The sequence below is a fragment of the Carica papaya genome, chromosome 4 (assembly GCF_054855325.1).
Source record: "Carica papaya isolate Zhongbai chromosome 4, ASM5485532v1, whole genome shotgun sequence".
Lineage (NCBI taxonomy): Eukaryota > Viridiplantae > Streptophyta > Magnoliopsida > Brassicales > Caricaceae > Carica > Carica papaya.
Genome location: NC_142312.1, coordinates 28,168,569 through 28,182,803, shown reverse-complemented (window position 1 = coordinate 28,182,803; position 14,235 = coordinate 28,168,569). Strand labels below are relative to the sequence as shown.

The following is a 14,235-nucleotide window of genomic DNA, read 5'->3' as shown; positions in this document are numbered from 1 at the left end:
TTGACTGGACCGACAGAAATATTTGGAAGAGAGTGGACTTCTTTTCCACCCAATCTACTGGGAGTCTCTAGCTTAATCTGGACCGTAGAAACCATGTGGGATCAACCCAAAAGACGCAGATTCCGACATGAACGGTCCAGATTTAAACCTGAGAAAGTTGACTTTATCAGTAGATTATTGTTTGGAACTCCCTGTAACGAATTGGATATTACTGATCAAATCCCTAAACCAGTGGGAGAACCCTAAGAAGAAATCAAAATCGGATTTAATTCATGCGCTTTCGTTAATTAAATAATTAGTTTAAATTATTTAAATTCTGGAATTAGTTTTCCTGAGTTTCCTTTTATTTGGATATCTTTTTGAGGTAGACCGTTATGGAGGAGGAGTATAATTATAATCTAAAACGGCATTTTAATTTCCTAATACTGATTAAATTAATCATAATTAACCCACTAAACCTCTCAACCTCCTATATATACCCACCTCCAAAACCCTTCAACTTTTCTCCATACTTTCTGTTCTGTAAACTTGCTTTTTTGGCGGAGAGCTTCTGGCTACTTTCTTCTAGCAAGAACCTTCATCTTTTTCTTCTTACGCTTTCTGTTTATGGTGAGTATCTTCTTTTCTCTCTTCACTTTTTTTTTTTCATCTCTCTTATCTTTTTTTTTTTATTTTCTTGATTGTCTAAGCTTTAAACCCTATTTAATTTTGGAAAAATCTCTTGTTTTCTTCTATTATCAAAAGAGATTGTTCAATTCTGCTTGCTTTGAGGTTGTTTTCTTTGTGGGTTTGATCTTGTAAATATTGGAACTTGTTTGGGAGATTTCATTATGTTTCTTGTTGGTCTGTCTTATTTGAAAATATATTGGTTTATCATCGTTTTTCTTCCATGTTTAGGTCAAGATTCTGTGTTCTTTGAGAATTATGATTACGGGGTCTTTTCTGTTAGATATAATTTCGTAATCTTTGTATAATTCCCACATGTTTGGATTAAAAGAAAATCAGAAAGAATCACTTTTTCATGGTCTAACCTAGTTTTTTCTTGTTTGGATTTTTAGTTTCTTTTTCTTGTTCGGTGTACTTGAAGATCAAGCAAAAGTCTCTCTGTTCAGCTAATACTTTTTCATAATCTTGATTGAATGTAGATGCCAAGTGCAAATCCTGACCCATCTGATAAGGACGCAGAGCCATTTGTGGAGGTTGATCCTACCGGCAGGTATGGCCGGTACAGTGAATTGCTCGGCTGTGGTGCTGTTAAAAAAGTTTACCGTGCATTTGATCAAGAAGAAGGCATAGAGGTGGCATGGAACCAAGTCAAGCTGAGGAATTTTTCCAATGATCCAGCCATGATTGACAGGCTCTACTCTGAGGTTAAACTCCTGAGAAACTTAACCAGCAAGAATATCATCTCTTTGTACAAGGTATGGAGAGATGATGTGCACAACCATCTGAATTTCATCACTGAGGTTTGTACTTCTGGGAATTTGAGGGAGTACAGGAAGAAGCACAGACATGTTTCTATGAAGGCTTTGAAAAAGTGGTCAAAGCAGATTTTGAAGGGTTTGGACTATTTGCATACCCATGAGCCTTGTATCATTCATAGGGATCTCAATTGTAGCAATGTCTTTGTCAATGGCAATACTGGTCAGGTATGTGGTTTTTGCCTTTTTTTTTTTAATTTTCTCTGTTAATTGATTTTTTAGTTGATGGACATATTTGGTTGTTGAGAAAACAGTAAGGACATAGGAAAGGAAAAGAAAGGAAAATGATTCTTATACGCTATTTTGAAGCTAATGAAAGAAGTTGTAATGGTTTGAGAGATGTTCCTTCATATAAATTCTTATGCACAAAATCTATGGAGAAGTTAGCTGGGAATTTCTGAATCTAGTTTTGCTGGATTTCAGTTAGAACATGATATTGTCTATATACAGTAATTCATTGAGACATAAGATATATGAACAGTCTTGTTGTATCTATTCCTTAGACCTAGTCTGAAATTGTATTGCTTATTGTCATTTTGTCTTAATCAATAGGTCAAGATTGGTGATCTGGGTTTGGCTGCTGTAACTGGAAAGAGTCACATAGCGCATTCAATTCTAGGCACCCCAGAGTTTATGGCACCGGAGCTCTACGATGAAGACTACACAGAATTGGTTGACATATACTCATTCGGAATGTGTGTGTTGGAGATGGTAACAGTGGAAATTCCCTACAGTGAATGTGACAGTGTAGCCAAGATATACAAAAAGGTATCATCTGGAGTGAGACCTCAGGCTTTGAGCAAAGTTAGGGATCCAGAGGTGAAGGCATTCATCGAGAAGTGCCTTGCTCAGCCGCGTGCAAGACCCTCTGCATCCGAGCTTCTGAAAGATCCCTTCTTTGATGGAATTGATAATGACGAAAACTAATGATGCTGATGATGACGACAACTAAAGAAGATAGTGCTTGTTAATGATCTAAGGATCACAGATTATATGAATGGCAAAACCAGCCGAATATGTTTTTTTTTTTTTTACTTTTCCCATTTGTTTTTTTTTCTTAATCAGTAGTCTAATGAATATTATTCTTGGGGATTTTAAGGTGATGGCATTCATTTTTTTTTTTTGTTATTACCTTTTCTTTTTTCTCTTTCAAAAAAGAGAAATATTCGATAAGTTTGAAGTCCAGGAAGAATTTGGATTGTATAGTTGTGTGGGGGATTTTGTTGAATCTGTACATAGAAACTTTCTACAAAAATATTCAATATTATTATTTTACGGTTGAAGATTATTGAGATTTCGTCTATTAGTTTCTTGTATGAAAGGTTTTCTTATTGAGCTGGATTATTTTGAATGAAGTCAAAAATGCTATATATATACATATATATAATGGTGAGGTAGGATGAATGTGTCGAATTGTTTATTATATGTTCTAGTTTGGTTTGCCAACTAGTGATTGAGACTCTGAAGCAAACAATTCACTCTTTCATAAAAACAGCCTTGGAGAAGCAACCCTTCAAAAATCAGAGGAACTTTTTGTAATTATAATATAAAATGTAATTATAACATATATATATATATATATTTGTTGTTTTGCTGTCACACTCATATTTGTTGGAAAAGTATTGCTTACCTGGCTTGAACTGGATTGCCATGGCCTCCATTTCCAAAGGCAAGAAAGGATGGATTCACACTAAACTTTTTTTCGTTGACATTGGTAGGTTTTTGTCCGTGAGTTCCCAATGCACAAGACTTGAATAATAATCCTTTTAAGGTAGAAGATGACAATTAGAGCAAAAATATCTTGATCTGTTAGGTCTTTCTTGAGGAGAAAAGTATTGTTTTGGAGTGCTAATGATTCAATATTTTACTTTTCAGATGACACGGAACTTTGACTATATACGATGATCCTTCAATTACTTGGTCGAAAAGAAATTTTTTCGTTCTGATCTTTTTAATTGTGTTCTGATTAATTTCAAACCCTATTTAGCATTAAACCTGAACCTTAACCTTACTTGGATAAAGAAAAGAAACTGTTTCTGCATAAGAAGTTTTTTAGTCCCATGTAAAAGAAACAGGGTTGGTGGTAGGATTAGAAATTTAGTTCATATAAGTAATTAGTTTTACAGTGTAAGTTTCAATTAATTATTAGTAGATAACCAAACAAGGCAGAGGTGGAAGCATTGGAACTGCCAATTTTCAGCAATTACCAAACAAACAGACAAGACATGGATTACTTATAATATTTGCATAGAAGATATCAAATCACTGGATTTGTTCATTTGAGACTGCAGTTCTCTGTAACTTCAAAACTTTGGGAAGAACAAAATGAAATGTCTATATCCTGAAAAAGAACAAAGAGATGGTGGTGTATGATCTGAATTAACTACATATCATTTGAGAATATGTTTTGAGAAATCTTCAAAAAAGAAATCATAGAAAGGACCAGATATGATCATGATTGTGTGTTTGATTACTGATAGGTCAGCAAAGAACTGTGAAGGCTACTAGAGATGCAGACTAAGCAAGCTCTATATCTAACAGGACTAGCAGTCCTTCATCTCTTGTTTACAGTCTCTACCGCAGATGAGATGTTGGAATCTGACTACCTTTTCAAGTTCATAAGAGCTGTTGATCCTCAAAACTGTGTCAAGATAAGCTTGAACGGATTGTTTCTGCCACGCCCATGTAACTTGAAGGGTGTTAAGTGCAATCTGCAACGAACCTCGATAACAGAAATCAGACTAGAAAGCTTGAATCTTAGTGGCAGGATTGATGCAGATTCCTTATGCAAGCTCCATGGCCTGAAAGTTCTTAGCCTAGCAAATAATCTCATCCACGGAAGTATTCCTAATTCATTATCAGATTGCCGAAAGTTAACCTATCTGAACCTCAGCAGAAATCTCTTGAGTGGGACAGTGCCTGTGGAGCTATCAAAGTTGAAACACCTCAGGAGATTGGATATCTCCAAGAATTGTTTTTCGTGCATCCTCCCATCATTCAACAAAGAGTTTAAGCATGTAAAAAAGCATTCAATGAATCCAAAGGGTTTACAGATGAGTAGCATCAGAAACTTGATGGAACAAACAGATTCAGTGTCACCACCAGCAGAGGCTCCTAAGAGTTCTTCTCCGTCTGGAAAGTCCAAATGGTCGACAAATTGGATCATTTTCTTGCTGTTGGTTCTTGGAATTGGACTGTTCATGTTGTTTATATGTTCACTGAGCAAGAAAACTGCTAAATTAGCCAAAGAGAGGGAGATTCTAAAGGCTCTTCAGGCCTCTCCTCTGAGAGTTTCTCCAATCAAGGATATAGAGGAAATGAAGCTGGAGGGAAAGAAATCGGATCTTGTATTCTTTGTTGAAGAGATTGAGAGGTTCACGTTTGATGATCTCATCGAGGGCACAGCTGATTTGCAGGGTGAGAGTATTTGCAGCAGCCTTTACAAAGTTACACTAAAGAACAAAAATGTTTATGCTGTCAAAAGATTGAAAAACTTGCAGGTCTCGTTTGAAGAATTTTCCAGCACAACGGGAAAAATTGGGAACTTGAAACATCCCAACATTCTCCCCCTAGTCGGATACAATTCAACGGATGAAGAAAAGCTTCTGATTTACAAGTATCAAAGCAATGGCAGCCTATTCAACTTGCTGGAAAGTATACCCTCATTACTCACATTTGGTTTAATTCATGCTTTGTCTCCAAGATTTTTTTCATGAATATCTCAGAGATTGTTGTTTGTAACCTTCAGATTATATTGAAGGACGGACAGAATTTTCCTGGAAACTTCGGGTATCGATAGCCCGTGGCATTGCAAGGGGACTAAACTTCATACATCAGAGATCCAACAGTAGGGAGATTATCCCTCATGGCAACCTCAAGCTTTCAAACATCCTGTTGGATGAAAATAAGGAACCACTAATAAGTGAATATGGAATTTCAAGATTCCTAGACCCAAAAAAGGTTCTTCCTTTTGCATCTAATGGCTATACAGCTCCGGAGAAACTTCCAAGCGAACAAGGAGATGTTTATAGTTTTGGTGTCATCCTACTCGAGCTGCTAACAGGAAAAACAGTCGAGAAAACTGGAATAGACCTCCCTAAATGGGTTAAGGCTGTGGTGAAGGAAGAATGGACTGGAGAAGTTTTCGACAAGGAAGTGAATATAGCTGCAAGGCAATGGATGGCTTTCCCTTTGCTCAATATCTCCCTTAAATGCGTGTCACATTCGCCTCAAGACCGGCCAACCATGGAAGAAGTTGCGGAGATGTTAGAGGAGATAGTGAATGCACAAGAAGATCGTTCTTTTTCATCGATGTCTTCTTTCACTTCCAGTCAATTCGATTCTTGTTTGCTCAACAATGTCATTCCAGAGACATGGGACACTCCTGCATCAAACTATTGAAAAATTGTCTTGTTCCTTTTTAGTCTTTTCTCGAGAGTAATTCAGTTTTAGCTTTTTCGAGCAGGAAGAGCTTTGATGGTAGCTTATAATAAAGGCAGAAGAAGCCAATTCAGATGGTAGTTAAGGAGAGTGAGTTGGATTTGGAGTATAAGGAATGTTCTTAGTTTAGCTAATACTTGAGAGTAAGTACGTGTCTTAGCTTATGCTTGCTTGTATCTTTTGATTAACTAGTACAATTACTGTTAAGAAAATTAACATAAGTAGATAAAGATCTCAGCAGCTCTTGTTTGCTAAATCTTTGCTTTCTCTCAAATGTCATCTCTTCTATCAATCTTACAAGGAATTAAAACGTATTAAGAAATATTAATCTCACATCGATTAAGTACGAAGATCTACAATAATTTATATATTTATTACGTCATTCAATGTTTTTATTATTCGTAACTAATACATTTTGTCGCACCTGTATTTACTTGTTTATATACAAAGTATACCTAATATATCAAATTTTATTTATAAAATTTTACCTATCATTTAAAAAAATAATAAGCGATAAATATATAAAGATTATACTTATTATTTTAAAAAATTAAGTATTGAATTTACTTATTTAAAAATTAGTAAAAATTTTGAATAAAAAAAATTATATTAATATTTAATTTTTTTCCTCTTTATTCTTTTTTTTTTAAATATTCTTTAGTTGCAATATTTTTGAGTTAGAATTGTATGATAGTTAGTCAATTCTTTTTCTAATTGTTACAAATTTGTATATATGTATATGTGTGTGTATATATATATATATATAAAGTATAAAGTAGGGGATGAAATAATTTATGTATCTATAAAACCACTTTATCAAATAGATTTAGGTTGCCCTTTTTTTTTTTTTTTTTTTTTAACACTTGAAATAGAAGCCTTGTTGTTGATCTTGACTGATAATCTTTTAATGGGTGGGACTTTTTTTTAATTAAGCTCTTTCATTTTTAAGTTTGTGAAGATGTGGTTAGAAAGCATGTCACCAAACTGGTAGTGTCAATATCTAACTCTCATATTATATTTAAGATTATTAAAATTTTAAAGGTATTTTTTAAAAAAATTTATATGAATTTCATACATAAAATCATAAAATTTAGTTAATATATATATATATAAATAAAAATAATTGTCATGAATTTTCAGGCTATAATTTAGACTAATTCCATGAATGGTGTAAAGGTAGATAAATTTATACACAAAATCCAGCAGTTAATTAATTAGCTTTTAAACACAGACCAAATCCACAATTAATAAGTGCTTTTAAGAAGCAAGGTGAAATGATGGTTTAACCAAAACATTAATTCAATTAGTAGTTGTTTTGTCATTCTCAGTCTCAGTAAAATGGTAATTTTTTTAGGTAGTTTAAGTAACTAATTTGAGAATTTTTAAAAAATACAAAATTAATTTTTTTTTTAGTTATATACTATATTATTATTACAAATTGTATTATATCTTTTTTTCATATATTATTTTATAATTACAATAAAATAATCTTGTTTGAGCTCATTGCATCTTATTTATTGAATTAGGTCTTTTACCCATATGAGTTGGATTCAAATCAAAAACAGAAATTTGTTTAATTTACTTACCAATTTGAATTTTTCCAAGGGTATCCATATGGTTGATTCATGTACAATTTTCATGTAATATTACATGCAAAATTGACATTTAAAATAAAAAAAAAAGGTTAATTAAAAATAAAACTTGTTTTAATGGTAAAAAAAAAAAAATCAAACTTTTGTCCACCCTCTAAAGTAAATAAATTTATGATTACCAAAGTAAAAGTAATTCAAAAAAGTATATTTTCAATTATTTATATGCATATAGAAAAAGAAAACAAGGCTAAAAAAAGTTTGTGTATAATTTCATTTTGGTTCTAACATGCAAGGAATAATTTATTATATGTAATTTAAATTAAAAAAAAAACTCCATTAAGTTACATAAATTAAAATTAAAAATTAAAGATATTTGTGAAAAATAAAAATATTCCTCCATTAACTTCTATGGAAAAATAAAAATTAGAAAAATGATATTTTATTTTTGAAATGAAATTTAAAATTTTTTTTTAAAAGGTCATCATCTCTGTCATCACTCTTTAGGCTCCTCCAAATATTCTTACACCAGAGGATTTGCCAATCTCTCTCTCTCTCTCTATTAATATATAATCTCTCTGTGTCTCTCTCTGACTATTCTCTAGCTACAAATTCCATTTCTCTTGATTTAATTAAGAGGAGTGGAATAACCAAAGAAAGATTAAAAAATAATAATAAATAAAATAAATAAAAACAGAGAGAGATGGAGAGAGAAGAAGAAGAGAGAGGAGGAGGAGCTTTTAGACAAATAAAATGAACAACAACATCTCTTGCCCTGTTTTCTTTCTTCTTCTTCTTCCTCTTCCTTCTCGCAGATCTTAGTTTCCCCTCATATTCTCCTCTGGGTCATCTCCAAAATGGTGAATTTTCTTTCCTTTTTTGGGTCCTTCCTCTTGATCTCTCTTCAATCTCATATGGGTATTTAATTTGATCCGCCTAATTCTCCGTTTGGCTTCATTTGCTTTGCCTTTTCGATTATCAGGAATTGTGGGTTGTATTCTGATTGCTTGTTGAAGGATCCCATGATCCTATATTGGATTTGACCATCACCCACTTTGTCTTTGATCAGGCCACCAATCCGGTTCTGTCTAAATTATCATATAAGGTATCTTTTCTGTCAGTTTTACTTTGGCGTATTGTCATCTTTGCCGTATTTTCTTTTAGAAGATTATGGTCTTGCAATCTGGATTCTTATAATGCGTGGTTTAATGTGTAATCAATACGATTACTTGTGATTACATGGTTTTAGATTGGTTCCCATGCGGAAGACTTGAAAATGATTGATTGATGAGAAATTCTCATTGAATTGTGAAGTTAAGTTGTGGAATTTAAGTGGATAGTTCTGTTTTTAATGAATTGGTCAAATGGTGTGGTCTTCTGCCTACTGTTTTGGTATTGGGTTTAAATAATTGATTGATGGGGTGATGATTGTAGAAAAAGATGGAATCAGATCTTGGTAAGCTCTTCATTGGTGGGATTTCTTGGGACACAGATGAAGAACGTCTCAAAGAATATTTTAGCAAGTATGGAGAGGTGGTGGAGGCAGTGATCATGAGAGATCGTGCCACTGGCCGTGCCCGTGGCTTTGGTTTCATCGTCTTTGCAGATCCTGCTATTGCCGAGAGAGTAATCATGGATAAGCACATGATTGATGGTCGCTCGGTAAGTTGCATAGTCTCAGAATATCCTTTTAAGGATTTGAATGTAAATCAGGAATTTATTGAAGTTCAGCTGTAAATGAGTCCAAATGTCTAAACTTGTAGTCTTGAGATGTTAATTCTAATTCAAATCTCGTCATGCAGCAGTGGCCTTATATAATTTGATTTGGGTATAATCTGATTAGAATTGTTAGCTTTCAAACTGAGACAATGTATTTGATTTTGGCTAGTCGTTTCTCACTTTTCAGGTTGAAGCAAAGAAGGCTGTACCCAGAGATGATCAACACATTTTAAACAGAATTGCTAGCAGCCCTCATGGTTCTCCTGGACATGGGCGCACAAAGAAGATTTTTGTTGGAGGTTTACCATCTTCTATTACTGAGAGTGACTTTAAGAAGTACTTTGATCAGTTTGGTACAATTACTGATGTTGTGGTGATGTATGACCATAACACGCAAAGGCCAAGAGGGTTTGGCTTCATCACTTATGATGCTGAGGATGCAGTGGATAGAGTGCTGCATAAAACATTTCATGAACTCAATGGTAAAATGGTTGAGGTTAAGAGGGCAGTCCCGAAAGAGCTATCCCCAGGGCCAAGCCGAAGCCCTCTTATAGGATATAATAATTACAGTTTGAATAGAGCAAGTAGCTTCCTTAATAGTTATGCTCAGGGTTATAATCTAAACTCAGTTGGAGGTTTCGGGGTCAGGGTGGATGATAGGTTTAGTCCTCTTAGTGGTGGCCGGAGTGGCTATGCTGCATATGGTACAACTGGTTATGGATTAGGTATGAACTTGGAGTCAGGTTTGAGTCCAAGCTATAGTGCAAGTTCAAACTTTGGTAGTAATGTAGGATATGGGCGAATGCTGAGTCCATATTATAGTGGAAATTCAAACAGGTATAACACACCTATTGGTTATAATGCTGGGACTGGAAGAAATGATTCTGTTTTGAACTCAGCAAACCGAAATGTCTGGGGAAATGGGGGTCTTAACAGTGGAGTAAACTCCACCAATTCTGGTGGTTACTTAAGTTCTGTAGGCAGGGGCTTTGGAGTTTCATTTGGAAATAATGGAGTAAATTGGGGCCCTTCTCCTGTTTCTAGTCAAGGTGGTGGGAGTGGACCTGTCCATACCACTGGAAGCGTTGGTTATGATAGTGGTAATGGCAGCTATAGCTTGGGAGAAGGCTATGGGAGAAACAGTGGCACAGGTGGGGGGCCAACATCATCATTTTCTGGATCAGCTGCTTATGAAAGTACCTTGGGGGACTTGTATCGCAGCAATTCAGTTTATGGTGATTCAACTTGGCGGTCTTCGAGTCCTGAACTAGATGGCTCTGGTTCTTTTGGTTATGGCCTTGGAAATGTAGCCTCAGATGTCCCCAAAAGTTCTGAGGGTTATGTCGGAAGCTACAGTGTTACAAGTAGACAATCAAATAGAGGTAACCTCTCTAAGTATTTGACAAAGCTCTTACTTTTTTCTGTTTTCAGATTTTAGTTTTTGCCGAGAAGAATTGCGTTGTTAAGAAGTTTTTGATTGATCTTTATCGAGCCTATAAAGAATGTTTTCTGCATGAACCTAAAAGAAGTTGTTATTTAAGGGTACTATGCTATTAAAAACTTAGATTTGTGTAGAAACCTTAATTGATTAACCAATCTATAATGAACTGTTTGCAGCTTCAAAATTAGTAACAGAAAATAGAGTAAAGAGTTTTGTTGTCTGCATATGATAGGTGGCTTTTCTGTTCTTCAACTTAAATCTTAACATGGATGTATTTCTGAATTTACAGAACTTGCTTAAGTTCATCAATCTTTGCTAATCATGGAAGGTTAAATTCAAGGAATCAAAACATTCTTCCCATTTTCTGACACTGCCTTTTTGGACATTGTAACTTAGAAATTATAAATTGAGCCGATGTTTAATTTTGTATCCTGCAATGCTCATCTATGATTTAGCTTGTTCCAGTTATTCTTCAGGGACATGATTGGAAATTCATGTGATGGCTACTGTGTCCAATGAACATTTGAAGTCATCATGATGCAAATTTTGCTGTGCGATTTAACTGGACTACTTTCTCATAATGCTTAAATTAGTAATGCACTACTCCTATTTCTTTTCTCTTAATATATTTTAGACTTTACATGAAGCTAGGACATTAAAGAATACTCCCACTGAATCTATCATATGCCATTGCAATTTATGCAACTATAAATGACCTTCTCTTGTTACCTCTCTTGCTTTAAATTATGCTTTTGATACCAGTTATGGACAATTTTATTCATGCTCTGCACATTTGTTAGCGTGCATTGATTTGTGAATTGGTTCCCTTTCGTTTTTATTCGAACATGAAATGAACAATCCTAAAAATGAATATCTTTATGGTGTAGTGAAACAAATTTTTCCCAGTGCGCATGCAGTGGTGCTTTGTGTTGACTACGTAACTTTTACTGATTAAAACTTGAAAGAGTTATCAATGATAATCACCTTAATCTTTTACTAATATTTTTAGATTAAAAAGTGTTGTCCACAATACTCACACATAATCTTCTTTTTTGTGTTTCTTTCATGAATAATAATTTCAGGAATTGCTGCGTAGAAGATCTGTTACTTTGATGTTGAAAAGTAAATTGTAGGTGAAGAAAATCTGGTTGCAGAGATGAAGAATTGTGAATTTCTCATACAATTTCCTGATTATTATACTTCAGTTTGTAAGGGTTTGGTCTTATAGTGCTAACGAGGGTTCTTGATTCCAAGTATACGCATTCAGAGAGAAACCAGATACAAGAGTTTTGTGTAAGGTTTGACATTCCATTTTCATTTTTTGGGTTTCTTCTGATAGTAAAAAGCTTAGTCTTCTTTATTGGCATTCGAGTGAAGTGTAAAATCAGATTGCGGGATATATACTCAGGAAGATTGGTCCGGGTTACGGTATTGTTCCGGGTTCCTATATTGCCCATCTCCAGTGTGGCACAAAAGCAGTAGTACATTAAACCCTAGTCTCTTATTATTTTTTTCATTATCTAAAATTTTATTTGAACTGTTGTAATGCCTGGCAAAATTGCTGCTTCTTGCCTCCATCTTATAATATCCGAATTTGTTTTTCTTTTAAGATTATATTTGTCTGGTTGAATTACAAGTGTGAAAACATTGGTCGGGATATTGATCTATATATCCCTGCAAACTCATTTACAAAATACTTCTTGTTCATGTTTTATCACAAGAGAATCCAAACAAGTTTACTACATATTCTTTTTCTATTGTGAGTTGGAAAATTTGATTTTGCTTCTCCTCGCACCTGAATAAACACAATGGTCGACATTAGATCATTTCTTGTTACTTCTGTATTTTCTTGTCTGACTTGAGACATTTCTTGAGCAATTTCTCTCCTTGGAAAAATTTCCAGGTCATGTTTTGAGGCTATCTGTGATTTAATTTTCTAGTTGTCTTTCCTGGCATGGTTAAATTTTTGGCTTATATGCTATAAAGAGTTGCCATGATGGTCTTGGTTGGCAATGTTTAGCCGTCTTTAATGGAATTGCATTTTGGTATACCAAAATTTTCAGTTCCTCTTTGTTTTAAAACTGTTCTTGTGTGGTCAATTTGTTGATTCTTATCCAAACTTCACAGAGCAGGATGTGCCTTGTTGGTTTTCCAAGTCACTCTATATACCATTTATTTGGTCCCTCCCCCACCCCCTCCCCTCTCTCTCCCTCAGTATATATATATCCATGACTGAGACAGATACATGTGACATGCACAGAGGTGCATATGATATTTGATGGGTGTTCATCAAGTTCAGGTCTTGCTGCTGATATGCTGTAGAAGTAGAACTAAGACAGACTCATCTTTGTCAATCAATCACATTTAGGGCATGTTTGGTTCAAAATCTTATATAATGGGTTAGAAATTTTTATTTTTTAAAAAATTTCACCAATGAATTTCTTCAACTACAATGAGCTGACAGTTATTTGAACATAAATACCAGAGAAGCAGAAGCCAAAAACAGCTGTTTGGCACCAACTTTTTGGAACACACTTTCTCATGGAAATGACAATAATAGAATTTCCCAAACATGCCATTACCTAACATGTGAAATATACATACATACATACATACATACATACATACATATAGATAAATAAAAAATATGGATGTAATATTAAAAAAATAAAGGAAATATAATTCTAACAAGGTAGGGCCCATCACACTCTGGACGTATTAGAAAAGAGAGCCTAATTTTCAACGGTGCTGATGCCATCACCACCATCAACGGATATGTGGCTCCATTGCACGGTAACCGAGGCTATTTATACCGTTTTTTGCAGTTGCTGTACACGACCATAATTCACCACCGTGGCCAGCTCCAAACGCCGCGTTTGCAGGGTTTTTTTTTTTTTTTTTTTTTTGGTTCCCCAATGATTTTTTGTTTACATATGTTGGGTAATTTATTAAAATAAAATTTAATTTGATCATACTATAATTTTACACACTAATAAATTAAAATTTTAATTTAATTAAACAAAATATTATAAATTCGATTATCTTCGTTAATACTGATGACAATTGTATTAATAAAATATATATTTTTATTTTTATAAGGACATGTTTGTACATCAATTAAAAATGTAAAAATAGCATTATGTAATTTTTACATTTTTTAATTGATGTCCAAACACACCCTTAAAAAAATAAGATCCACTTAAAATGAGGGTAACCTGTCCAACACTAAAGTTGCTTCTTTTTCTTGTGCCTTTATAGGATTCCATCATCCTTTTCAATGGAGGGAAAAGCAATTGCAGACCCATCATTTAATTTATTCACAACCCCAAAAGGTTAATACACACTCCTACATGTTTTCACATACAAGCTCCATTTTTTTCACCTGATCTTAAAAGTCATGAACTTTATACCCGGTTAAAATAATTTTCTTCTACTGCTTAATTTGGTGAGTTGAATGTGATGATTTATTTCAATCCCAGTGGAAGAGAGAGAACAGAGAAAAAGTGTAGAGATAGAGAGAGAGAGAGAGAGAAAATGTGATGATTTTCAAGAAAAAGTTTCTTTC

At 34.1% G+C, this 14,235-nt stretch overlaps 3 protein-coding genes across 6 annotated transcripts; all 3 read left to right on the top strand.

The window, feature by feature from the left end:
* Positions 1-438: 438 nt before the first annotated feature.
* On the top strand, positions 439-2,769 carry LOC110820877 (Protein kinase superfamily protein). Of its 2 annotated transcripts, none has more exons than XM_088218683.1 (3): positions 439-609; positions 1,059-1,649; positions 2,034-2,769. In XM_088218683.1, the coding sequence occupies exons 2-3, from the start codon at positions 1,146-1,148 to the stop codon at positions 2,406-2,408; spliced, it is 879 nt and encodes a 292-aa protein (XP_088074809.1). In that variant the 5' UTR covers positions 439-609; positions 1,059-1,145; the 3' UTR covers positions 2,409-2,769. The 2 variants fall into 2 exon arrangements, with proteins under 2 accessions (XP_088074809.1, XP_021906188.1); XM_022050496.2 differs by having other exon boundaries at positions 450-609; positions 1,146-1,649.
* A 597-nt stretch (positions 2,770-3,366) lies between these two features.
* Positions 3,367-6,248, top strand: LOC110820741 (putative inactive receptor kinase At4g23740). The gene is made up of 2 exons (XM_088218682.1): positions 3,367-5,135; positions 5,230-6,248. The coding sequence occupies exons 1-2, from the start codon at positions 3,992-3,994 to the stop codon at positions 5,880-5,882; spliced, it is 1,797 nt and encodes a 598-aa protein (XP_088074808.1). The 5' UTR covers positions 3,367-3,991; the 3' UTR covers positions 5,883-6,248.
* Positions 6,249-8,038: 1,790 nt separating this feature from the next.
* Positions 8,039-12,279, top strand: LOC110820742 (RNA-binding (RRM/RBD/RNP motifs) family protein). Of its 3 annotated transcripts, none has more exons than XR_015818670.1 (6): positions 8,039-8,370; positions 8,493-8,615; positions 8,945-9,172; positions 9,417-10,611; positions 11,136-11,262; positions 11,753-12,279. XR_015818670.1 is itself a non-coding variant. In XM_088218681.1 (5 exons), exons 3-5 carry the CDS (start codon positions 8,951-8,953, stop codon positions 11,764-11,766), a joined length of 1,431 nt encoding a protein of 476 aa, XP_088074807.1. In that variant the 5' UTR covers positions 8,041-8,370; positions 8,493-8,615; positions 8,945-8,950; the 3' UTR covers positions 11,767-12,279. The 3 variants fall into 3 exon arrangements, 1 of the variants encoding a protein (XP_088074807.1); XR_015818671.1 differs by having other exon boundaries at positions 8,040-8,370; positions 11,147-11,262; XM_088218681.1 differs by lacking the exon at positions 11,136-11,262 and having other exon boundaries at positions 8,041-8,370.
* Positions 12,280-14,235: the final 1,956 nt, after the last annotated feature.

Excerpts from the sequence above, each read along its gene's own strand:
- LOC110820877 (XM_022050496.2), top strand. Across the intron at positions 1,650-2,033 it reads TCAATGGCAATACTGGTCAG|GTCAAGATTGGTGATCTGGG; the intron begins GTATGTGGTTTT and ends CTTAATCAATAG.
- LOC110820741 (XM_088218682.1), top strand. The coding sequence starts at position 3,992 with ATGCAGACTAAGCAAGCTCTATATCTAACAGGACTAGCAGTCCTTCAT. Across the intron at positions 5,136-5,229 it reads CCTATTCAACTTGCTGGAAA|ATTATATTGAAGGACGGACA; the intron begins GTATACCCTCAT and ends TGTAACCTTCAG.
- LOC110820742 (XM_088218681.1), top strand. The coding sequence starts at position 8,951 with ATGGAATCAGATCTTGGTAAGCTCTTCATTGGTGGGATTTCTTGGGAC. Across the intron at positions 9,173-9,416 it reads ACATGATTGATGGTCGCTCG|GTTGAAGCAAAGAAGGCTGT; the intron begins GTAAGTTGCATA and ends CTCACTTTTCAG.